Source organism: Brienomyrus brachyistius, unplaced genomic scaffold (assembly GCF_023856365.1).
Source record: "Brienomyrus brachyistius isolate T26 unplaced genomic scaffold, BBRACH_0.4 scaffold34, whole genome shotgun sequence".
In the NCBI taxonomy this organism is placed as follows: domain Eukaryota; kingdom Metazoa; phylum Chordata; class Actinopteri; order Osteoglossiformes; family Mormyridae; genus Brienomyrus; species Brienomyrus brachyistius.
The window spans coordinates 1981068-2008038 of record NW_026042309.1 but is presented as its reverse complement, the minus strand read 5'-3'; the positions used below and the strand labels follow the sequence as shown (position 1 = coordinate 2008038).

The 26971-nt window shown below is 46.5% G+C and overlaps 1 protein-coding gene and 1 long non-coding RNA gene across 2 annotated transcripts in view; both read right to left on the bottom strand.

Annotated features, from left to right (window-relative positions):
* Window positions 1-3963: 3963 nt before the first annotated feature.
* The window catches only part of LOC125721590 (NLR family CARD domain-containing protein 3-like), a 41816-nt gene continuing 18808 nt past the window's right edge, over window positions 3964-26971 (bottom strand). Inside the window, exons 4-11 of the mRNA XM_048997556.1 lie at window positions 26212-26275; window positions 25824-26028; window positions 23475-25194; window positions 19842-20015; window positions 19063-19236; window positions 6817-6990; window positions 6656-6702; window positions 3964-5205 (exon numbers count right to left, since the gene is read on the bottom strand). Of these exons, the coding sequence (XP_048853513.1) occupies window positions 4682-5205; window positions 6656-6702; window positions 6817-6990; window positions 19063-19236; window positions 19842-20015; window positions 23475-25194; window positions 25824-26028; window positions 26212-26275 (3082 nt within the window). The 3' untranslated portion in view covers window positions 3964-4681. The remainder of the gene's footprint in view (window positions 5206-6655; window positions 6703-6816; window positions 6991-19062; window positions 19237-19841; window positions 20016-23474; window positions 25195-25823; window positions 26029-26211; window positions 26276-26971) is intronic.
* Window positions 18303-19050, bottom strand: LOC125721627 (uncharacterized). The gene is made up of 3 exons (XR_007385860.1): window positions 19018-19050; window positions 18882-18926; window positions 18303-18791 (listed from the first exon to the last, which is right to left on the bottom strand). It is a non-coding gene; the product is annotated as an uncharacterized LOC125721627 (long non-coding RNA).

The window sequence follows — 26971 nt, the reverse complement described above, 5'->3', positions numbered from 1 at the left end:
TCTCTTTGTAATCTTTCAGCGATATAAGAGAAAGTGCTGATCCAGTGTCTAGTTCCATTTTTACTTTCTTTCCTTCAATCTCTGGGGTCACCCATATCATCCTCTTATCACTGCCTGACACTGAATGGAGTGCTATATGCCCCAACCCTGTGTCAGTATCATCTGAGGTTGAACCACTTGTATCGGTGTCATTCATTTCATTCACCCTTTTATCTCTTTTCTGGAATCTTTGTTTTTCCTCATTTTGCTTCATTTTACACATTCTCTGTATGTGGCCCTTTTTATTACAGTGTTTACAGTTCTTATCACGAAACCAGCAGTCTGCTTGGTCATGAGAACTTTTCCCACATCGGAAGCATACAGCTGCCTTGACTGGCTTGGTTGAGAATTTGTTAACATTACGAGTCTCACTTGTAATTTTCTTTTGTAACTGTGATGCATCCCTTGAGGCAGTTTCCATTGCCACTGCAATTTCTAATGCTTTGGCTAATGTCAAGTCTTTTTCGGTTAGGAGTCGTCTTTGTATGCTTTCATTATGCATACCGCACACAAGCCTGTCTCTGAGTGCGCCAAACTGACAATGTTCTGCGAGCTTCCTGAGCTCTGCCATGTAGTTGGGAATTGATTCGTTCTTTTGCTGATTTCGGTTAGGAAACCTGAATCTCTCTGCAATAACAAGTGGCCTCGGATTAAAGTGCTCCTGCAACAGTTTGATTATATCTTTGAACGATTTCTGAGCAGGTTATTGCGGCGCGGTTAAACTCCTCAGTAAGTTGTATGTGTTTGCGCCCATAACACTCAGCAAGACTGCCACTTTTCTCTCATTTTCAATGTTGTTAGCTAAGCAATATGTTTCCAGTCTTTCGATATACGTGTCGCGGGGGTATGTGTGCCTGGGCACCTGCCCGTTCTGTCTGACGGGGGCATAACCAGATCTTTTACAGTGGGGTGGGGATGGAAAGGCTGCCTGGGCACCAGCCAATTCTGTCCTACGGGGGAGTAAGCAGACCTATTACAGTGAGGTGGGGATGGCAAGGGTGCCTGGGCACATGCCTTTTTTGTCTAACGGGGAGTATCCAGATATTTTACAGTGTGGTGGGGGGGGGGGGGGGTAAGGGATCCTGGGCACCTGCCCGTTGTCTGACAGGGGCATAACCAGACCTTTTACAGTGGGGTGGGGGTGGCAAGGGTGTCTGGGCACCTGCCCCTTCTGTCCGACGGGGGAGCACCCAGAACATTTACAGTGTGGTGGGGGTGGCAAGGCTGCCCGGGCAGCTGTCCATTCTGACTGGCGGGGGCATAACCAGGTCTTTTACAGTGGGGTGGGGGGGGGGGGGTAAGGGTGTCTGGGCACATGCCTTTTCTGTCTGTGGGGGGCATAACCAGACCATTTACAGTGGGGTGGGGGTGGCAAGAGGGTCTGTGCATCTGTCCTTTATCTGACGGTGGCATGACCAGACCTTTTACAGTGGGTTGGGGGTGGCAAGGTTGTCTGGGCACCTGCCTATTCTGTATGACGGGGGAGAAACCAGACCATTTACAGTGGGGTGGGGGTGGCAAGGCTGCCTGGTCATCTGCCCATTTTGTCTGACGGGGGAGCAACCAGATCATTTTCAGTGGGGTGGGGCTGGCAAGGGTCTCTGGGTACCTGCCCCTTCTGTCCGATGGGGGAGTAACCAGACCTTTTGCAGTGTGGTGGGGGCTGGCTAAGGTGCCTGGAGACATGCCTTTTCCGTATGAGTGGGGCATAACCAGACCTTTTACAGTGGGGTGGGGGTGGCAAGGGTGCCTGGGCACCTGCCCCTTCTATCCTACGGGGGAGTAATCAGACTTTTTACAGTGGGGTGGGGCTGGCAAGGGTGCCTGGGCACCTGCCCCTTCTGCCCTATGGGGGAGTAACCAGACCTTTTACAGTGGGGTGGGGGTGGCAAGGGTGCCTGGGCACCTGCCCGTTCTGTCTGACGGGGGCATAACCAGACCTTTTACAGTGGGGTGGGGGTGGCAAGGGTGCCTGGGCACCTGCCCGTTCTGTCTGACGTGGGCATTACCAGATCTTTTACAGTGGGGTGGGGGTGGCAAGGGTGTCTGGGTAGCTGCCCTTTTTGTCCGACGGGGGAGAACCAGACCTTTTTCAGTGGGGTGGGGGTGGCAAAGGTGCCTGGGCACCTGCCCGTTCTGTCTGAAGGGGGCATAACCAGACCTTTTACATTGTGGTGGGGGTGGCAAGGGTGTCTGGGTAGCTGCCCTTTTTGTCCGACGAGGGAGAACCAGACCTTTTTCAGTGGGGTGGGGGTGGCAAGGGTGCCTGTGCACCTGCCCCTTCTGTCCTATGGAGGAGTAACCAGACCTTTTACAGGGGGGTGGGGGTGGCAATGCTGCCTGGGCACCTGCCACTTCTCTACTACAGGGGAGTAATCAGACCTTTTACAGTGGGGTGGGGGTGGCAAGGGTGCCTGTGCACCTGCCCCTTCTGTCCTATGGAGGAGTAACCAGACCTTTTTCAGTGGGGTGGGGGTGGCAAGGGTGCCTGTGCACCTGCCCCTTCTGTCCTACGGGGGAGTAAGCAGACCTATTACAGTGAGGTGGGGGTGGCAAGGGTGTCTGGGCACCTGCCCCTTCTGTCCAAAGGGGGCATAATCAGATCTTTTACAGTAGGGTGGGGGGGGTAAGGTTGTCAGGGGACCTGCCCGTTCTGTCCGACGGGGGCAAAACCAGTCCTTTTACAATGGGGTGGGGGTGGCAAGGGCGTCTGGGCACCTGTCCATTCTGACTGGCGGGGGCATAACAAGGTCTTTTACAGAGGGGTGGGGTAAGATATCCTGGACACCTGCCTGTTCTGTCAGACGGGGGCATAACCAGACCTTTTACAGTGGGGTGGGGGTTGCAATGCTGCTGGGGCACCAACCCCTTCGATCCTACCGGGGAGTAACTAGACCTTTTACAGTGGGGTGGGGGTGGCAAGGGTGTCTGGGCACCTGCCCCTTCTGTCCGACGGAGGAGCACCAAGAACTTTTACAGTGTGGTGGGGGGGTTTTAAGGCTGCCTGGACTCCTATCCGTTCTCTCTGACGGGGGCATAACCAGAGCTTTTGCAGTGTGGTGGGGGGGGGGGGTAAGGGATCCTGGGCACCTGCCCGTTGTCTGACGGGGGCATAACCAGACCTTTCACAGTGGGGTGGGGGTGGCAAGGGTGTCTGGGTAGCTGCCCTTTTTGTCCAACGGGGGAGAACCAGATGTTTTTCAGTGGGGTGGGGGTGGCAAGGTTGCCTGGGCACATGCCTTTTCTGTCTCACGGGGGCATAACCAGACCTTTTACAGTGGGGTGGGGGTGGCAAGGGTGTCTGGGCACCTGCCCCTTCTGTCCGATGGGGGAGTAACCAGACCTTTTACAGTGTGGTGGGGGGTGGCAAGGTTGTCTGGGCACCTGCCTATTCTGTATGACGGGGGAGCAACCAGACCTTTTAGAGTGGGGTGGGGGGGGTAAGAGACCCTGGGCACCTACCTTTTCTGTCTGATGGGGAGTAGCCAGAACTTTTACAGTGGAGGGGGGGGGAAGGGTGTTAATTATTTAACAAATCAAATTTCTTTATTTATTTAAATATATTAATAATAATTTTATTTACTTTAATCCACTGAAGTAGGATAGTATCAGGACATAATTATATTTTCCAGTTTTTTTCAGTCTGTTATGTCTCTAGTTAAATGATTATTTTATACACTGATTGACAGTCATTGTGTCAGTAATGTTCAGATGCAGTAATACAGTGAATTTAACTTAATCCAGCAGACTGTGGTTTCATTATGTTACTCAGTTATGCTTTGGGTGACGCTGAAGCAGGACATTAATAGGACAGAACAGAAAGCCTTTATTGTTATTGTACAGGGAGGAAATACTGTAAATGGACATAAATATATAATATATACAATGTACATATACAGGAGAAGGGGATAGCCCCCCCCCCAATCAGGATTACATTTAATTACATTTTAGTCAGAGAGAAAACGTATAAAAGATTTTATATAGCAATATTTTTCATGTTTATTCAGCTCACTGAATACAGGCATTTATTTTTGTCAAACATACAGTCCTGTGCAAAGGTCTTAGTCAGTCCAAAGAAATGTTTAAAGCTGTTTATCTGGGTAGCAAATGTACTTTGGCTTAGAACAAAAAGCACAATTTAACATTAGAACAAATTAAGAGTAACACAATAAAAACTAGTAATAATTTCTTCTGTTTCCTAAAAAGTTACTGATATCTAGTTGGATGGCTAGATGAACACCGCTTCAGTTCCCAATCTTCTCCTCAGGGGGACCTCAGCCGTTCCATGGTTTTGTTAAATTTCACCAACAGCCCAATTAAATAATTAAATATATTGGTTTAAAAAGTCAGTGAGAGATTGACTAGCTGTATGAGGTCTGTTAGTGGCCAAGTCAAAAATGCATGGCTGCACTGGACGGTCGTGCAAATACTGGGATGATTTTAGCAGAGGTTCTGAAATGGCGAAGCTGACACACTTTGACAGGCATCATATCATAGTTTTACACCAACAGGAGGATAATCTAAACATCATTTTCTTTCCCTGCCTCAGACTTTTGCACAGTTCTGTACATTTCAGAGTAAAAAGGATTATAAAGGTTAAAAAGCAGAGATTTTACCTTTTTGCAGGAGAACCAGCAACACGTCACAGTGACACTGAGGAGTTTCTATAAACCCCAAACCCTGGATAGAGGGACTCAGTGAATGAGGAGGTGAATCTGTACAGGGGGGTCAGTCCATCAGAGGAGACTCTGTAGAAGGACAGAGCACCAGCCCCCCAGTCCAGATACACTCCTACTCTGCGGGAGCCTGAGGGCCGTATGGGTATGAGAGTCTGTTTATTATTGTGCCGGACAGAGTATCTGTCAGTATTACAGCACAGACACCATGACTTGTCATTGTCTCCAAGCCCACAGTCCCTCCCTCCTTTCCTCCTGATCCCTTTATAAGTCACTCCTATCCGGGCTCCATCTCCATCCCACTCAGCCTCCCAGTAACAGCGGCCAGTCAGACTCTCTCTGCACAGAACTTGGCTCCAGCTGTCAAATCTCTCTGGATGATCAGGATATGGCTGCTCTGCCCCCCACTCATGTGTCACCTTCCTGTTCCCCCCTGACAGAGACAGGCGTCTGTTTGCTGTGTTCGGGTCCAGCGTCAGCTGGCAGGAGTCTGTAGGCAGGAGGAAGAATTATTAATCCCATCAGGCCGCCTGTACTTTATGTTTCTGTACGATATAAAAACAGCACAGCTTCCCCTAACGAAGCGGGAACTGAAGTTTATGAAACATAAAGTGGGCGCGCGACGGCGGCGGGAAGAGCCGCCAAAATGTGGTGCGAGCTAAACTAACAGCTTAATTAATTTAATTAAAAAATGACAAAGCAGCGACATTCATCAGACATATTCATCACAAGCATATTTACCACAAAACGGCACCAGAGATCAATACTAAAGTCAGTGTCTTTTCTTCTAACCGCTAATTCCGGCGCGTGCGGCTTGAAAATGGCCATCAATAACAGAATATTTAAGTAATATTATTACATGTTTAAAGTGATATTTAATAAACATTTGGACCTGGATTCTGATATAAACGATTATTCCGGCACAGATCGTGCGCGCATCATAAAAAACAGGAAGGTTCTCATTAATTCAGAAAAAAATTGCACTGAAAAACTGGATTATTATCTCATTAATTCGGAAAAACAGAATTAATTTTTCCCAGATGAATGCAATATGCTTCCATAGAGAACCGCTTACCGCGCGCGTGACTGTAGATGCTGCGCCGTTGCCGCGAGGCGTGAGCCCCGCATCTCGCGCACGCACGCGGCCGCTTTAATTTGTTAACATGGGCGCCGAAATGAAATTTGATATTTTCCGCCGCACATCCAATACGTCCCGGGTGCAAAATTCTTTTAGCGCCGTGGATCAGGAGAACTTTTTAATATTCATGAGCGAAGCCCTACATGATTGCCTGGCTGATTATTATTTATGAAATAATTCAGCTCAAGAGCTGTGTGGTTATTAGCACAAGGAGATGAATTAGGTGTGTTAAATGAGGGGAAACCCAAAAATGTGCAGGACAGGATTTGGGCTCCTCTGGTTTAAGGGATTCAGTGACCAATCAGTAATATTTTCTCATGAATATTAATGAATGTTACAGAACCACCCTGTAAAAATGCAAATTCACTCACTGCCTACAGGTGCCGTCTTAGGACAATACTAACAAATCTCACACAGAAAACACATACACTCACGGCATCCGCAAAAAGAACAAATGCAAAGGATTATTTTTTTGTGAAATTAAACTTGTATAACTAATTCAGAATATATTTTAACCATCCTACGCTCCCACACAAAAACAAAGATAATACAAGCAGCTATAAAGCATTTGTAAAAAATATTTTTAAAAACGATTAAATGAATTGATAGTGTTTTTGGTGATGATTCTGATATTTTGTTTCTCGTTTGGATGTTTGTCTAAAATGACATGAAACTCACCTAAACTCAAACATGGAAATCCATCTACACACAGTGCAAAAAGCCACACTCATCACAACAATTGTGTGAATACAACCATAACATAGCATGGTATTATTAATAAAAAACATGCAAAGACACTTACATTTCTGTAAGCCTGGTCTGGTCCTGCACTCTCCACCGTGATCCACACTATAGGAGAAGCAGAATGACATAGTACTGCTGTATCCATTTATTTATTGGTGCCTCTTCTTCACATACATGCATAAGTATCTGTAGCGTGTCAGACACACACTCTGTACTCACTTCAGCTTCTCCAGTTTACAGCTGGGATCCTCCAGTACAGCAGAGAGCAGCTTCACTCCTGAGTCTCCTGGGTGATTGTAGCTCAGGTCCAGCTCTCTCAGGTGTGAGGGGTTTGACCTCAGAGCTGAAGCCAGGGAAGAACAGCCTTCTTCTGTGACTCTACAGCCTGACAGTCTGCAGAGAGACAGACAAAAACTCCCCAGTAAATAAGATCACTTGACCATTACAAGCATTATTTTGAAGCAAAAGTGACTCCTCTAATAAATATTTCAATAATCACGCAAAATAAACATCTTTTGAACATTTTATAAGAACCTATACTTCTCAGAACAAGAGCCAGACCCTGTTGATATAGAATCATTTAAAAATAATCTAGACTTACCCATATTAACCAATGAAACAGCAGATGCCCTTGATGCCAGAGGTGGAGATTTCAGGTCCAGAGAATACAAATCCAGACCAAGATTTTGTTTCAACAAACCAGTTGAATATAAAGAGTCACAGTCAGAGACTCAACTGGTTTGTTGAAACAAAATCTTGGTCTGGATTTGTACTCCCTACACCTGAAATCTCCACCTCTGCTTGATGCACCATTAACATCAGAAGAACTCCATAAGGTCCTCAACCAAATGCCTAACAACCAATCGCCAGACCGGATGGTTACCCTGCAGAAATCTATACACATTTTTGGGACATATTTTCTCCACTCTTCAATAGACTGGTAAGAGAAATTAAACATGCATCACAAATCCCATCAAACATGAGCGCAGTGACCATTACAGTGTTATTGAGACCTGATAAACACCCAACACAACCCTCCAGTTACCGGCCATTACAGTGTTATTGAGACCTGATAAAGACCTGTAAGGACATAAAACTTATAGGTCCTGCAGGCCCCAACTCTGATCAGCCTGCATCAGTCTATTTCAGAGCTCCGCTGACCCAGGCAAGACTGGACTCAACTCTTTAAACCACCCCTTTTAAGGAAGGCAAAGGCCTGCCGGCTCCTGAGAGACTGGATAGGAATAACTGGAGCAACACAGAAGAAGCAAGACCTTTCACCCCCTGGAGTGACCGGAGTTCCATAGTCAATTCACAGCAACAACAGCTGTCAGTCTCCATACACTGACACCTTTTCCACTATAAACAGGATAACTCACCACACATAGATGTTAGGGACAAATACACACATGTTTGGTCTCGTTTGAATGGGCATGAGATGGCAAATACTATACTCTCAGATTTAAGGCAGTATAACTTTCCCCAAGGGAAATATAGATAATTTGGCTAAATCTACAAAAATGAGAGAGCCTCCCATATGGTAGAACAAGGGAATTATAACCGCCCCCTAAGGTGATCTGATTGGCTGGGTACTTGAGAACCAAGGCCAGCAATGCCCCTAAAATTAACTATTGACCGAAATTGGTCAGTCTTCAGAGACATGCCATCACCTGGTTTGGATACTTAAGGAAGGGCCTCAGAAGAATTCGGGGAGTCACTCTGTAATCAGAGCTCCCACAGAGAACTGAGCGAAAGTCCATCTGTAGTCAGATGCTTTCCGCAGAACTTTGTGCACTATCAGCTGAGGAATGTGATTGTTTAATATTGTATTTGTCAAATTGTATTTACAAGTATGTGGCCACATGTCAATAATTGTATATTGTAGTATGTTTAATAAATGTTGTTTCGATTATTTTATGGCTGTCTGATTTGCTAACTTCTTTATAAACTTTCCAGATTGGACTTCTATCCTTATTAGGACAAAAGTGGTAAATACTATCTTGTAGCCTCTGGGTTAAATCCCCTTTATCCGGGTCCCAAACTCGACTGCCCAAGTTAAGTTAGGTGGATACCAGAACCACACCTCTGGAGTTCACACACGCTCAGTTACGGGCCGGCGTACACACTATGTTCCTAGGCACCGGGCATAGTCCCTGAGACGCTCACATGGTAAGACAATGGGCGGCATCGGCGGAGTCCCTGAGACGAGCCAAAAGTAAACCTCGTACAAACTACCGCAACAAAAGGTGCACCTTCACAGCCGCTGAGGTTGACACATGTTATGATATGGGCTGCCCCCGGCTGAGCCTCTGAGGTGGACGTACGTGTGGTTCGGGTAAACATCGGCTTAATCTCCGAGGCACCCACATGCTCAGTAATTGGCAGACACTGAGCCTTTGGGGAATTATATAGGTCGAGGGACCCGAATAATCAGAGGCTGACATTGTCTTAAATGGTGGCGATTTCTGTACCTTTAGGACAAACCCTGTGGAACAAGCCCACGGATCGCCCTGTCGGCCGAGGCGAATCTGGCGGACTCCTTCGTCAGGGGTAAAACTAGAGTTGGTAATCTAAAACACAGTCCAGAAGTAATCTGAACAACATAAACGTCATGACTACAATATACTGAAATAAGGTCATTAATAAAATGGAGTCAGATGTGTGTCTAAAAGAATATTTTGTATATTAAAAAGGGTAAGTAATTCCCAGGAGCGCTTGGAAGGACCGACACGCATTCACAGCCTTCGGCTGCGCCATTGGATTCCGCCATTGGGCCAGGGGGCGGCTCCCTACAGACCCAACACAACCCTCCAGTTACCCGCCACTCTCACTAATGAATACAGACTTGAAAATCATTACAAAAGCTCTCACCACTCAGTTACAGACAGTCATTCCTACTATAATCCATCCTGATCAGACAGATTTCATCAAGACAAGACATGCCTCGGACAACATCCATAGATTATTTAATTTAGTCAGTACTGCTCAGCATACCCACACTAAAACTATGATTACATCATTAGATGCAGAAAAGGCATCTGACAGTCAGTTGGACATTCCTCTTTAATACATTGCATAGATTTGGCTTCGGAGGATCGTTCACCCACTGGGTTAAAATACTGTACATCTCAGCCAAAGCTACAGTGTCACAGATGGGATCACATCACCTGCATTCACACTCCGACGGGGAAGACGGCCTGCATGCCCACTCTGTCCTTCACTGTTTGCCATCTTCATAGAAACAATTGTGGCAGCAATACGACAGAACAGTGAAATAAATAGAATTCATACTAATAAGTCAACACAAAATTAGTCTCTATGCAGATGATATCTTGCTGTTTTTATGAAACCCTCAATATATGAAATTTTAATTTTATTAATACCTTTTCAAAACATATCAAACTACACAATAAACTGGAAAAAAACACATAATATTCTCACTGTCGGACGATGCCTGGGATTCAGCTGATCAGGATGGTCCATTTCACACTGGAAATATCCGGTACTTAGGTATCTACATCTCCCACAGGCTGTCTGACTTGGTTACCCTCAACTACACCCCCTTATTCAAAACAATAGATGAGTCTCCCACTTGAATCAATAAAAATAAAATTACTCGTCCAGAATAATTTCAGAAAAATTCTTTCAAACTCATTAATGTCACATTTTTGCTGGAAAAACAAAAACACAAAAGCAAACATTCCACATTACAGAAAAGTAAATCTCAAGGTGGATTACAAGCTCATTTTTCTTAATTACTTCTTAGCAAAACAAAACTGCTTTAACAACACAGTGCTGCCATTTCCACAGCACTGACAGCCCAGTGGAAAGCCATTAAAATCACTAACTGTACTCTCAGAGCCTGTAAATACACGCCAATCTGGAATAATCTGGACTTCCTACTTCACAATATCACCATTCACTATCACTCACGGGGACAGAAAGGGATTACACATCTCCACCTCCTTTTCAGTAACAGTCATTTCATGACATTCAAAGACTTAATCCATAAATGCGAGTTGAGAATATGCAATTTTTCTAATATTTACTAACTGAATCTAGCATCAGAACCAAAATGGACCTCACACATAATACACTGAATCCTCCTCAGATGAGACAACATTCTGCAACTTAAAAATAAAAAGAAACCTCTAGAATATATAATCCTCCATCTGCGACAGACACATTGATATTTGTACCAAAAAATAACTGGAATAAGGACCTTATCTTTTCCCCCAGCTCTGATTTCTGGATGGACGTCTGCAACAACATATTCACAGTGACAAATACTGGCCTTCAGTTCAGTACAAAGTAATTCACATAAAACATGTCACTCAATATAAAAAGTAGTCAGTACTGATACCTGCTCACAGTGTACAAGGGGTGTCACAGATAATGATCTGCATGCTCTGTGGGCCTGTATACCTGCTCACAGTGTACAATGGGTGTCACAGATAATTATCTGCATGCTCTGTTGGCCTGTATACCTGCTCACAGTGTACAAGGGGTGTCACAGATAATTATCTGCATGCTCTGTAGGCCTGTATACCTGCTCACAATGTACAATGGGTGTCACAGATAATTATCTGCATGCTCTGTGGGCCTGTATACCTGCTCACAGTGTACAAGGGGTGTCACAGATAATTATCTGCATGCTCTGTGGGCCTGTATACCTGCTCACAATGTACAATGGGTGTCACAGATAATTATCTGCATGCTCTGTGGGCCTGTATACCTGCTCACAGTGTACAAGGGGTGTCACAGATAATTATCTGCATGCTCTGTTGGCCTGTATACCTGCTCACAGTGTACAATGGGTGTCACAGATAATTATCTGCATGCTCTGTGGGCCTGTATACCTGCTCACAGTGTACAATGGATGTCACAGGTAATTATCTGCATGCTCTGTTGGCCTGTATACCTGCTCACAGTGTACAATGGGTGTCACAGATAATTATCTGCATGCTCTGTGGGCCTGTATACCTGCTCACAGTGCACCATGGGTGTCACAGGTAATTATCTGCATGCTCTGTGGGCCTGTATACCTGCTCACAGTGCACCATGGATGTCACAGATAATTACTGTATGTTCTCTATAGGTGAAAGATCTGGACTGCAGACAGGCCAATTCAGCACCCGGGCTCTTCTCCGACGAAGCCATGTGGTTGTAATAGCTGCAGTATGTGGTTTTGCATTGTCCTGCTGAAATACACAAGGCCTTCCCTGAAACAGACGTCCTCTGGAGGGGAGCATGTGTTATTCTAAAACCTTTATATACCTTTCAGCATTCATAGTTCCTTCCAAAACATGCAAGCTGCCCATACCGTATGCACTTATGCACCCCCATACCATCAGAGATGCTGGCTTTTGAACTGAACGCTGATAACACGCTGGAAGGTCTCCCTCCTCTTTAACCCGGAGGACACGGCGCCCTTCATTTCCAACAAGAATGTCACATTTGGACTCGTCTGACCATAGATCCCTTTCCCACTTTGAAACAGTCCATTTCACATGAGTCTTGGCCCACAGGACACGACGGAGCTTCTGGACCGTGTTCAGATATGGCTTCCTTTTTGCATGATAGAGCTTTAGCTGGCATCTGCAGATGGCACGGCGGATTGTGTTTACCGACTGTGCTTTCTGGAAGTATCCCTGGGCCCATTTAGTAATGTCATTGACACAATCATGCCGATGAGTGATGCAGAGTCGTCTGAGGGCCTGAAGACCACGGGCATCCAATACAGGTCTTCGGCCTTTGAACATTTGTAATATCATCTATGTTCTGTTGTGAATAAAATATAGGCTCATGTGATTTGAAAGTGTTTTATTTGTTATTTCATTCAAGGTGGCAAGGTGGTGCAGTAGTTAGCACTATTGCCTAACACCTCTGGGACCCGGGTTCGAGTCTCCGCCTGGGTCACATGTGTGTGGAGTTTGCATGTTCTCCCCATGTCGTCGTGGGGTTTCCTCCAGGTACTCCGGTTTCCCCCACAGTCCAAAAACATGCTGAGGCTAATTGGAGTTGCTAAATTGCCCGACTGGTATGTGAATGTGCCCTGCGATGGGTTGGCCCCCCATCCTGGGTTGTTCCCTGCCTATTGCTTCCGGGATAGGCTCCGGACCCCCTGCGACCCAGTAGGATAAGCGGTTTGGAAAATGGATGGAAGGATGTATGTTTGCAGCAAACTATTTTGTGAATAAAAGCTACCTCAATGCCCACCACCCCCCTACTTTTTTGCTGTTATTTTTATTAATTATTATTATTACTGTTTGATTCATGTATTGTATGTTTCAGTCATTACAGATATGTATGAAAGTGTGTCTGTGTATGTATGGACATTCGTATCTATGTATTAATATACACTGCTCAAAAAAATTGAAGGAACACTTTTTAATCAGAATATAGCATCAAGTCTATCAAACTTCTGGGATATTGATCAGGTCAGTTAAGTAGCGGAGGGGGCTGTTAATCAGTTTCAGCCGCTTTAGTGTTAATGAAATTATCAACAGGTGAACTAGAGGGGCAACAATGAGACGACCCCCAAACCAGGAATGGTTTAACAGGTGGGGGCCACTGACATTTTTCCCTCCTCATCTTTTCTGATGGTTTGTTCACTAGTTTTGCATTTGGCGACGGTCAGTGTCACTACTGGTAGCATGAGGCGATACCTGGACCCTACAGAGGTTGCACAGGTAGTCCAACACCTCCAGGATGGCGCATCAATACGTGCCATTGCCAGAAGGTTTGCTGTGTCTCCCAGCACAGTCTCAAGGGCATGGAGGAGATTCCAGGAGACAGGCAGATACTCAAGGAGAGCTGGACAGGGCCATAGAAGGTCCTTAACCCATCAGCAGGACCGGTATCTGCTCCTTTGTGCAAGGAGGAACAGGATGAACACTGCTGGACCCTACAAAATGACCTCCATCAGGCCACTGGTGTGAATGTCTCTCAGCAAACAATCAGAAACAGACTTCATAAGGGTGCCCTGAGGACCCAATGTCCTCTAGTGGGCCCTGTGCTCACTGCCCAGCACCATGGAGCTCGATTGGCATTTGCCATAGAATACCAGAATTTGCAGGTCGGCCACTGGCACCCTGTGCTTTTCACAGATGAGAGCAGGTTCACCCTGAGCACATGTGACAGACATGAAAGGGTCTGGAGAAGCCATGGAGAACGTTACGCTGCCTGTATCATTGTTCAGCATGACCGGTTTGGTGGTGGGTCAGTGATGGTCTGGGGAGGCATATCCATGGAGGGACGCACAGTCCTCTACAGGCTAGACAACGGCACCTTGACTGCCATTAGGTATCAGGATGAAACCTTGAACCCATTGTCAGACCCTATACTGGTGCAGTGAGTCCTGGGTTCCTCCTGGTGCACGACAATGCCCGGCCTCATGTGGCAAGAGCATGTAGGCAGTTCCTGGAGGATGAAGGAATTGATACCATTGACTGCCCCCCACGCTCGCCTGACCTAAATCCAATAGAACACCTCTGGGACATTATGTTTCGTCCATTCGATGCCACCAGGTTGCACCTCAGACTGTCCGGAAGCTCAGTGATACCCTGGTCCAGATCTGAGAGGAGATCCCCCAGGACACCATCCGTGGTCTCATTAGGACCATGCCCCGACATTGTCAGGGATGCATACAACCATGTGGGGGCCATACAAACTACTGAGTATGATACTGTTACTGTAATGAAATTTCAGCAAAATGGAGTAGCCTGCCACATCATTTTTCACTTTGATTTTCGGGGTGTCTTTGAATTCAGCCCTCTGTAGGTTTTCATGGAAATTTCATTTCCATTAAACGATGTGGCATCCTTTCATTCCTAACACATTAACCAGTCTACTTCAGTATATATATATTTTCCCCATTGATATCTGATGTGTTTTCAGTGTTCCTTTAATTTTTTTGAGCAGTGTATATGTGTGATAATTTTTTATTCACTAATTTTTTTTTGACAATTACGGCTCCTATCATCCACAACCATCATATATAAATACAATCCTGTCTTTGTTTTTTTTCCTTCTTTGCATTTATCTCCTTTTATTTTCCTCTCCCCTCTACGACTCACATTAAATACTGACTTCACTCGCCCCCCAGTCACAGCACTTCCACTAGCCCCTAGTTTGGGGGAGTGGTTCTTTTCCCCTGTGCCTCTGGGTGGGGCAGGTCACCTAATGCACTGGGGGTGGGGTGTCGCAGACACTCACACACACACATACTCTGCCACAGACACTCTCACACACGTGTACCCTGCCGCAGACACTCTCACACACGTGTACCCTGCCGCAGACACTCTCACACACGCGTACCCTGCCGCAGACACTCTCACACACGCGTACCCTGCCGCAGACACTCTCACACACGCGTACCCTGCCGCAGACACTCTCACACACGCGTACCCTGCCGCAGACACTCTCACACACGCGTACCCTGCCGCAGACACTCTCACACACGCGTACCCTGCCGCAGACACTCTCACACACGCGTACCCTGCCGCAGACACTCTCACACACGCGTACCCTGCCGCAGACACTCTCACACACGCGTACCCTGCCGCAGACACTCTCACACACGCGTACCCTGCCGCAGACACTCTCACACACGCGTACCCTGCCGCAGACACTCTCACACACGCGTACCCTGCCGCAGACACTCTCACACACGCGTACCCTGCAGCAGACAATCTCACACACGCGTACCCTGTCGCAGACACTCTCACACACGCGTACCCTGCCGCAGACACTCTCACACACGCGTACTCTGCCGCAGACACTCTCACACACGCGTACCCTGCCGCAGACACTCTCACACACGCGTACCCTGCCGCAGACACTCTCACACACGCGTACCCTGCAACAGACACTCTCACACACGCGTACCCTGCCGCAGACACTCTCACACACGCGTACCCTGCCGCAGACACTCTCACACACGCGTACCCTGCCGCAGACACTCTCACACACGCGTACCCTGCCGCAGACACTCTCACACACGCGTACCCTGCCGCAGACACTCTCACACACGCGTACCATGCCGCAGACACTCTCACACACGTGTACCCTGCCGCAGACACTCTCACACACGCGTACCCTGCAGCAGACAATCTCACACACGCGTACCCTGCCGCAGACAATCTCACACACGCGTACCCTGCCGCAGACACTCTCACACACGCGTACCCTGCCGCAGACACTCTCACACACGCGTACCCTGCAGCAGACACTCTCACACACGCGTACCCTGCCGCAGACACTCTCACACACGCGTACCCTGCCGCAGACACTCTCACACACGCGTACCCTGCAACAGACACTCTCACACACGCGTACCCTGCAACAGACAATCTCACACACGCGTACCCTGCAACAGACACTCTCACACACGCGTACCCTGCCGCAGACACTCTCACACACGCGTACCCTGCAGCAGACACTCTCACACACGCGTACCCTGCCGCAGACACTCTCACACACGCGTACCCTGCCGCAGACACTCTCACACACGCGTACCCTGTCACAGACACGCTCACACACACGTACCCTGCCTCAGACACTCTCACACACGCGTACCCTGCCTCAGACACTCTCACACACGCGTACCCTGCCGCAGACACTCTCACACACGCGTACCCTGCCGCAGACACTCTCACACACGCGTACCCTGCCGCAGACACTCTCACACACGCGTACCCTGCCGCAGACACTCTCACACACGCGTACCCTGCCGCAGACACTCTCACACACGCGTACCCTGCCGCAGACACTCTCACACACGCGTACCCTGCCACAGACACTCTCAGACACGCGTACCCTGCCGCAGACACTCTCAGACACGCGTACCCTGCCGCAGACACTCTCAGACACGCGTACCCTGCCGCAGACACTCTCACACACGCGTACCCTGCCGCAGACACTCTCACACACGCGTACCCTGCAACAGACACTCTCACACACGCGTACCCTGCAACAGACAATCTCACACACGCGTACCCTGCAACAGACACTCTCACACACGCGTACCCTGCCGCAGACACTCTCACACACGCGTACCCTGCAGCAGACACTCTCACACACGCGTACCCTGCCGCAGACACTCTCACACACGCGTACCCTGCCTCAGACACTCTCACACACGCGTACCCTGCCGCAGACACTCTCACACACGCGTACCCTGCCGCAGACACTCTCACACACGCGTACCCTGCCGCAGACACTCTCACACACGCGTACCCTGCCGCAGACACTCTCACACACGCGTACCCTGCCGCAGACACTCTCACACACGCGTACCCTGCCGCAGACACTCTCACACACGCGTACCCTGCCGCAGACACTCTCACACACGCGTACCCTGCCGCAGACACTCTCACACACGCGTACCCTGCCGCAGACACTCTCACACACGCGTACCCTGCCGCAGACAATCTCACAAACGCGTACCCTGCAACAGACACTCTCACACACGCGTACCCTGCCTCAGACACTCTCACACACGCGTACCCTGCCGCAGACACTCTCACACACGCGTACCCTGCCGCAGACACTCTCACACACACTCCATTATTTGCCAGTCCGCTATATTCGATGCTTTTTCTGCATGTAATTAAAGGTGCACAACCGGCAGTCCTCGTCTGTTATAGACGATGTTCCGTTATAAGCGAGTCCATTATAACAGGATTATACTGCACCTTCGACTCCACCTAGCAGACATACTTATGAGGGGATTGAGGTATGGACGTTTTGAAAGGTATGACAGAAAGAAGCTTTTTCTGTCAGTTACTTAAAATGTTAGTGCCAGGAGTTTTCAAAACATTATACAACATTGACTGGAATCAAATTCAACTACCTGATTAAACAAAAATGCTTTTGTGGCAATAAACGTTCAAGGTGGATTTAGCGTAAAAAGAAGGATGGTTATAATGAAATGAACCTTATCCCAACTGTAAGATATGGTGGAGGTTCTGTGATGTTGTGGAGCTGATTTTCCTCCAAAAACCCTGGAAACCTCGTTAGGGTACATGGCACTATGGGGTCCATGAGATACCAAGACATTTTATATCAAAATTTGGCTGCTGCTGCCAGGAAACAAAAACTGGGCCTTCATTGGATCTTCCAGCAGGACGGTGATCCTAAGCACATGTCCAAATAAACATTAAAATGGTCAGCTGACCGCAGAATCAAGCTTCTGCCATGGCCATCTCAGTCCCCTGACCTGAACCCCACTGAAAACCTGTGGGCTGAGCTGAAGAGGAGAGTGCACAAGAGAGGGCCGAGGACCCTGGGTGATCTGGGGAGATTCTGTAAAGAGGAATGGTCTCAGATGCCCTGCTCTGTATTCTCCAACCTTATAAAATGTTATAGGAGACTCAGTGCTGTTATACTGGCAAAGGGAGGCTGTACAGAGTATTAAAAGCAGGGCTGCCAATAATCGTGTGTGTTTGTTGAAAATAATTATTTCTTGATGAAGGATTTGTTTTTCTTTGAATAAATTTATTTCAATGAAAGGTTGGATTTTTCTAATTTTTTTCAGTGTGAGATGAAGCTGCTTCGCCAAAAGGTGGATTTTTTTCTAACCCTTTTTATAAATCTTTACAAGGGGCCAATAATTGTGGAGGGACTGAATATTGTTTATATACGCCACTGTATTTGTACTAAATGGTGGTAAGTTAAGCATGTCCTCTACTGTCAACACCCGTGTAAAATAATCATTAAACTCATTTACTATATAAATTTTAAATTTCAATTATAAGGCCCTTACTATCCTGCAGATGAGTGATTTCAGCTTTTGCAGCTCTTTTGGAGTTAAAATATTGAAAGAAACTTTTAATGTTATCCTTAACCTCCAATGCAATCTTCCTTTCGACATTCCACTTACTGTAGCGAGTCTAATGTTATTTTTTAAGTCAACCTATAGACTTTGATACTCCTGCTTTATTTTGAAATCACTAGCTATGTTCCACCTTATTATCTCCAGCATACAGTGTGAAATACCCAGTAATACTCACCTCACTACCCACAGTTTACAGTATGGAATACCCAGTAAGACTGACCTCAGTAACTCCAGTTTACAGTGTGGAATACCCAGTAAGACTGACCTCAGTAACTCCAGTTTACAGTGTGGAATACCCAGTAAGACTGACCTCAGTAACTCCAGTTTACAGTGTGGAATACCCAGTCAGACTGACCTCAGTATCTCCAGTTTACAGTGTGGAATACCCAGTCAGACTGACCTCAGTATCTCCGGTTTACAGTGTGGAATACCCAGTCAGACTGACCTCAGTAACTCCAGTTTACAGTGTGGAATACCCAGTCAGACTGACCTCAAGTATCTCCAGTTTACAGTGTGGAATACCCAGTCAGACTGATCTCAGTATCTCCAGTTTACAGTGTGGAATACCCAGTCAGACTGACCTCAGTAACTCCAGTTTACAGTGTGGAATACCCAGTCAGACTGACCTTAGTATCTCCAGTTTACAGTGTAAGTCCCCCAGTCCAGCAGAAAGCAGCTTCACTCCTGAGTCCTGCAGGTCATTGTCACTCAGGTCCAGCTCTCTCAGGGGTGAGGAGTTTGATCTGAGAGCTGAAGCCAGTGCCTCACAGCATTTCTCTGTGAGTTCACACCAGCCCACCCTTAAAAAAATGAAACACTTTTAAATCCACTTTTTACACTGCAGCACTGTATTCAAATGAGGAGAATAGGGACCATGACATAATGGATTTTCAGAAAACAATTAAATTATTAAAAATCATTTTAACAATCATTCCGATTCTGTTTGGTGTCCATTATTTTTTTGTCCATAACACGTTAAAGTCAACATGTTTATCTGTAACAGTGCCGTTAACTTTGCTAACCAACACAAATGTTTTGCATGGATTATACGGTTGAATGGATATTTCCTGCTTCACTGCTTAATTATTTCTAGCATGGATCGAGGGCTGATAAGATTGTGGGATATAAGGAAGTAGGAGAAGAAAACAGAAGCTGTTTGTGTTTGTTTATTATGTAACTGCTGAAAGGCATTGTGGGTTTTCTTGCTGTCCAGTTACTTTTGTGCAAAATGCATATTCTGTACTCACTGCAGCTTCTCCAGTTTACAGCTGAGATCCTACAGTACAGCAGAGAGCAGCCACCGCACAATACTGGCCTCAGTATCCCCAGTTTACAGTGTGGACTATCTAGTAGTACTGACCTCAGTATCTCTAGTTTAGAGTGTAGAATACCCAGTAATACTGACCTCAATATCTCCAGTTTACAGTGTAAATCCCCCAGTGCAGCAGAGAGCATCATCACTCCTGAATCCTTCAGGTTATTATCACTCAGGTCCAGCTCTCTCAGGGGGGAAGAGTTTGATCTTAGAGCTGAAGACAGCACTTCACAGTGTTTATCTAAGAGATCACAGCTGTTCAGCCTGAAACAGAAAACACTTTAAGACACAGACATATACACATCCTACACATTAGTAAAATACAAAACATTACAATAAGCATTTGTTTTCAGTATAGTTAGCAGCACAGCTTACACTTCAAAATGAATTATAGTCTGCAGAGTGTTCTGTGCGTCCTGACAATCTGCTGCAGTCATATGATCACTAATTGTGAGTCAGTGCATCTTTGCTCAAAACTAGAGGTAAAAACACTAAGTAGAAGCTACAGCCAAAAATCACAGAATATACAGGAATATATAGGAACACAACAGCAAGATGGACGTGAACCTCCCATAACAGTCAGACCAGTGCTTCCAGTGCAGTCCTTAGCCATCTTTCTGCCAGGTGTCCCTACACTCGACACGTATCACTGAAAGGAGGAGATGTGAACATTCCCAGCAGCTAATGCAGCAGCAACTGGCACTTGGATTCCTGATCCCATGAGTAAAATCCTTTTTCTCCCTGTATTGTTATACCTGGGAACATGTCAAATCACCAATTACGTCTGGGTGACATGACGATATTATCGGTAATGAGCGTAATCAGACAAGTATCCCGGTGCCGATATCTGACAGTGACTAACGTCACTAAGATTATCGTCTTTGCTGGGGAAACGTGCTTAGGCTACATACAAAGCAAGATAACAGAAGGATTCATGATTTGCTTTCAGTTCAGCTTTCTAGCCAAAGATTCTGAAGCAGTTAAAAAGAAACATTGCGCAGAATTTCACAAGCATTGTCCCTTGCAGTAACCATGCGTTCGCCATTCTTGTAAGTTCAGTATTGTCACATCACCAACTTCTATCTCTGAGTCAGCAGCCAGAATGTCAGTCATTCAAGTGCAGCTTTCTGGTGGGAATTTTGAGCTTCCCAAGTCACTTTTTCGTGTCTGAGTCTCAGGCACGGCTTTAAGTGTGTCCCTGACCCGCCGTCTCAGTGGAGGACTGTCTGCTCACGGCCGGTGGTTTTGGGCATGTGCGGCAGACCTGCCCACGAGGGGAGCCCCCCCCGGGGGGGAGCGCGAGGAGCACCGCGGGGGCGCCGATACTGTAGTAACTGACTTGGACTCAGACCGTGGGGACCGGGAGGACGAGCCCCCCCTGCCCGTAGTCACTGCCCCCACCCCCGCTCCCGAGCCACGCCGGGATGGCCGGCTGACAGAGGAGCCCGGCCCGGACGCAGCAGGGCCTGCTGGTGGCAGCGCGGTGACTGACTCCGCTCCCGCTGAGACAGCAGGCTGACAGAGGAGCCCGGCCCGGACGCAGCAGGGCCTGCTGGCTGCGGCGCGGTGAGTGACTCCACTCCCGCTGAGACGGCGGGCTGGCAGAGGAGCCCGGCCCGGACGCAGCAGGGCCTGCTGGCGGCGGCGCGTGAGTGACTCCGCTCCCGCTGAGACAGCGGGCTGACAGAGGAGCCCGGCCCGGACACAGCAGGGCCTGCTGGGGGCGGCGCGGTGAGTGACTCCGCACCTGCTGAGCCCGGCACTGACCCACCTGTAGACACACCGCAGCAGAACATCCCGAGCCTGAGCTGGACCTGCACTTACTGGATTCTGATAAAGATCATGAGGACGTAGAGAGTTTGGCTGATGACTTGGAAGACTCACAGGCCTCCATGGACTCCAGCACCCCTGTAGGTAGGACCAAGGTTTACTCTCTTGAGCAGATCTGTTTCTTTCTGGACAGCACTAAAGGCCAGAGAAAACCTAAGATAGAGTGCTATGTCCCTGATTGGAAACTGTTTTACCTTCATGTACGATGGCGATGAGGAAATTTACTTTGGACGAGCTTGATAAACAGAAGCGGTGCAGATTAAAGAAGCTTCACACCCCCTTGTGGAATTTGAGTGCTGACATTCAGGGACTCCCCATGCCTGCGTTCCCACCTGCCTCTCCCTCCTACTTATGCTGCCATTGCCATATCTGCCGGAGCTTACATACTGCACTCACCTAACTGTTTGCACTGCCTCTAGTCTCCCCTACTTTGGCTAACTGCACATTTTATTTCTCCTACTCCCCCTGGCTGTGCTGCCTGGAGACCCCACATTTTTAAGATATCCTGTCTACCCTGCTGCAGGTCTCCACTACCTGTGAGTCCTTCCGGCCTGCTCACCCTTCTGCCTGTGACATCTTCCCTGTTTACCCTGCTGCCGTACTACTGTTCGCCCCCCCATCTGAAGCAGCTCCAGCACTTGCCTGTCATCACCTCCCTGCCCCCCGCTTTGTGACTGAAATGTTAAAATTGGGATAATGTGAATTAGGACTTTGCCATCTAGATCATTTGACTTCCTCTGCTGCCCCCTGGAGGATGGGCTCCCCCTTTCAGTCTGGTTAGGGTTAGGGCTTCCTCTGCTGCCCCCTGGAGGATGGGCTCCCCCTTTGAGTCTGGTTCCTCCCAAGGATTCTTCCTTCTAGGGAGTTTTTCCTTGCCACAGTCCCCTCTGACTTGCTCACTGGGGGTTTTGGGCAGGGATGCTGTAAAGTGCTTTGAGATGATGTAATATTGTGAAAACACACTATACAAATAAAACTGAACTGAACTGAAATTGAGTTCAGTGTTTGGTGGGGGGGGGGGGACTCAAAATGAGATCTGAACCAGCAACCTTCCGCTCATGGACACAGAGGTCAAACCCAAAGAGTCACGCACCACACCCAGTATTTACAGAAATGCTTCCTACAGCATCCAGAACTGAAACGAATATGAGTGGTTTTCCCACTATTAATGAAAACTGGACCATTCTGTATGATGCTGTATCTTTGGTTATTTGTTACACAAATAAGGATGGTCGTGGAAATCTTGTCTTTTTTGTTTTTACTACATCACTACCTTCAGTTAATATAAACTAGATTAAAAAGGAACCTTGTTGTTAAAAGAGGGGAAATAAATTTTATATATATATAATATATATAAAAATATATATATATTATATATATTTATATATATATAAATTTAATATTTTAGACAATGTTTATCTATTTCTGCCGGACTAGATGTGTCGTCACATCCTCAGCCAGGTGCAGCTGAGGCCAGCAGAGGGCGCCAGTGAGCAGCCAGAGACAGCAGTCATACGGAAGCTCCCAGCTCTGGGCTCCATCACATGAACACGCCTGCTGACAATAACACTCACATACCACTTATACACCCTGTGGATAAAGAGCCCTCACTGTTTCTATAGCAGGTTAGGATGCTGTGCTGTGATCAGAAGGCCGACTGGATGGGAATGGAAACGTAGCAACAAACAAAAAGTGACATCACTACCTTCAGTCATTATAAAGTCTGTGGTCAAGATTAGCTACTGCTATACAAACAGCTATAGCTGTGATTATCAAAATAAAACCCACTTATTAATCCATGTGGAGAAATATATAATATATATTACACATTTCAAACAATATCCATGTATTACTGCCAGACCAGACATGATTTCCCATCCCCACGTCACTTACAGAGCCGTCCTGGAGTTCTTGACCACAGGCAGCAGCCTGCAGTGCTGTTTATCTCGTCTGATGTATTTTTTCAGATCAAATACATCCAGCTCCTCGTCTGACATCAGCATCACAAAGGCCAGAGCTGAGTACTGTGCAGGTGAGAGGTCATCTACTGAAATGTTTCCTGAATTCAGGTATCTTTGTACTTCCTCTACTAGAGAATTGTCACCCAGTTCAGTCAGACAGTGGAACAGGTTGATGGTCCTTTCTGGAGATAAATTCTCCTGTATTTTCTCCTTGATGTATTGGGTTGTTTCCTTAATGTTTTGTGAGCAGGTTTCTGTTGGCCCCAGTAGCCTTTGTAACAGAGTATTACTGGAGTCTGTTGAGAGGCCCAGGAGGAAGCGGAGGTAGAGGTCCAAGTGTCCATTCTTGCTCTCTAATGCCTGATTCACTGCAGTCTTCAGCAGGTCAGCTGATGAGTTTGACAGAAACACATATAAAGCAGCGAGATACTCCTGGATGCTCAGATGCACAAAGCAGTACACCTTCTCCTGGTAAAACCCATACTCCTCTTTAAAGACTTCTGTGCACACTCCAGAGTAAACTGAAGCTTCACTGACATCAATGTCATTCTCTGTCAGATCTTGCTCATAAAATATGAGATTGCCTTTCTCAAGGTTGTCAAAAGCAAGTTTACCAAGTGTCAAAAGAAATTCCTTGCTGTATTCCTTAAGCTTAGTTTCATGGGTTTTCATATACTTGTCATTTTTTAAACTTATCTGAAAGATCAGGAAGTGTGTGTACATTTCAGTCAGAGTCTTTGGAATTTCTCCCCTGTCAGTCTCACTAAAAAGCCTCTTAAGCACAGTGGCTGAAATCCAGCAGAACACAGGTATGTGGCACATGATGAAGAGGCTCCTTGATGATTTCACATGTGTGATAATCCTGCTGGCCAGGCTCTGATCATTAAATCTCTTCTTGAAATACTCCTCCTTCTGGGCATCACTGAACCCTCGTATCTCTGTCACCTGGTGGACACACTCAGGAGGTATCTGATTGGCTGCTGCTGGCCGGGAGGTTATCCAGAGGAGAGCGGATGGGAGCAGATTCCCCTTAATAAGGTTAGTCAACAGCACATCCAGTGACGTTTTCTTTGTTACATCAAACCAGCTCTCATTGTTCTGAAAATTGAGAGGAAGGCGACACTCATCCAGACCATCAAAGATGAACAAGACTTTGTACCTAAACAGCTCAGTGGATTCAAGAGATTTCAGTTCTGGGACAAAGTGGTGAAGCAGTTCAATCAGACTGTATTCACCCTTAATCAAATTCAGGTCCCGGAAAGGAAGAGCAAATATGAAGTGAACATCCTGGTTTGCTTTTCCTTCTGCCCAGTCGAGAATAAATTTCTGCACAGAGACTGTTTTCCCGATACCTGCCACCCCTTTAGTGAGTACAGTTCTGATAGGTGTCTCACGCCCACATAAGGGTTTAAATATATCATTGCACTTGACTGTAGTATCTTCTGTTCGCCTTTTCTTGGATGCTGTTTCAATCTGTCTCACTTCATGTTCATCATTGACTGCTCCAGTCCCACCTTCAGTTATGTAGAGTTCTGTGTAAATCTCACTGAGAAGTGTTGGCTGTCCTTCCTTAGCTTTCCCTTCAAATACACACTCAAATTGCTTCTTAAGTTTACATTTCATTTCCTGTTGATGTTGCAGCATGAGCTGTCCTGAAAAGAAAGGAGAGAAAAATGCACTAATTCTCACCGTGATCCTGACCAATATGAGAGGAAGAATATTTTCCAAAAACACACTTTTTTGCACATACATATCCTGATATTTCCCTGTGACTGTGAATGTGAAACTGAAAGTTTTATCATGCGTATTTTACTGGAACACCGCATACAGGACCGTGAATAAGCCTTAGGCAGCCAAAGGAAATGTTTAAAGCCATTTATCTGGGTAGTAAGTGTATATCTGCTCAGAACCAAAAAAAACACAAAACCCCTTTTCATTTCCCAAACCTCTCCTCAGGGGCACCACAGCCAGTCCATGTATTTGTTAAATTTCACCACCAGCTCACTTCATTCATTAATTAAATAAGTTTAAAACTCAATGAGATATTGATCAGCCACATGAGGTGTGTTAGTGGTCAAGTAAAAAAATACAGGGATATACTGCACGATTTCTGTAAATATTAGGTTGATTTTGGGAGAGGTTCTGAAATGGCAAACACACTTTGACATACATATTATAGTAGTTCTACACCAACATAAAGACCATTTAAACATCCTTTTCTTTGACTGCCTAAGACCTTTACACAATATTGTACATGTACATAATATTATAAAGTTCTTACTCTTGTCCAGCAGGTCAGCAAGATCATTATGTTTCATGATCCTCAGGATGTACACTGTGATCTTCAGAGCTACCTCTCTAACACTGGTCTTCTGCATCTGACCATCACAGTCCAGGGCATTGTCCTCCTCCAGCTGAGGCTCAGAGCATTCTGGGTAATTCTGATGTAGGTGCCTCACAAACGTCATGGTTTTTTCCTCTAGCGACTAAAATAAACAGTCAGAGTTAATTATTGCTACTTACACCAAACCTTTTCAGAGTTTCACTTGTGAATCATAGTTTAAAACATATTTTCTTTAAGATGATGAATTTATTATTATGCAGCTGTATAAAATATAAGCTAATTCACATAACAGCCAAGAAAATATATATCAGCAATAAATACAAACCTTCAATATGGATGATAAACCCGATTTATCATGTAGATCTGAACTGCAATCTTCCATTTGGTCTCTGTGAATTAGGCAGAAACATAAAGACCTCAATTCATCTACACAAATGTAACAGAAAGGCTGAAAAGTTCCCCATTAAAATTGCTGTTACTGCAGATAAAGAATAACACTGTGGTATATTACAACACCAATTCCAAAAAGTTGGACATTGTGCAAATTGTAAATAAAAACAGAATGTAATGATATGGAAATCTCATAAACCTGTATTATATTCATAACAAAGTATAGAAAACATATCAGATGTTTAAACTGAGACATTTTGCTATTTCATGAAAAATATTGGCTCATTTTGAATTTCATGACAGCAACGTATCCCAAAAAAGTTGGGATGGGGGCAATAGAAGGCTGGAAAAGTTAGTGGTACAAAATCCCAATGTTAAGATCGCCGGTGAACGGGGAAGGTGCACGGACAGGCAGGCAGGCAAGGATCAGGCAGGCCGGTACAATAAGGGGGAAACGGGGTTTAATCACAGGACTAAGGGCAGGAAACATCAGACGCCAACTAACATCAATGACAGACCAGGAACCAGGGCAAGACATGGACTCAAATAGACAGGACTGATTGAAAATAATCGGACACAGGTGGGTACGATCCGGGAAGCACACGTGGATAATCAGGGGGGCGTGGCACACACGAGGATAATCAGGGGGGCGTGGCACACACGAGGATAATCAGGGGGGCGTGGCACACACGAGG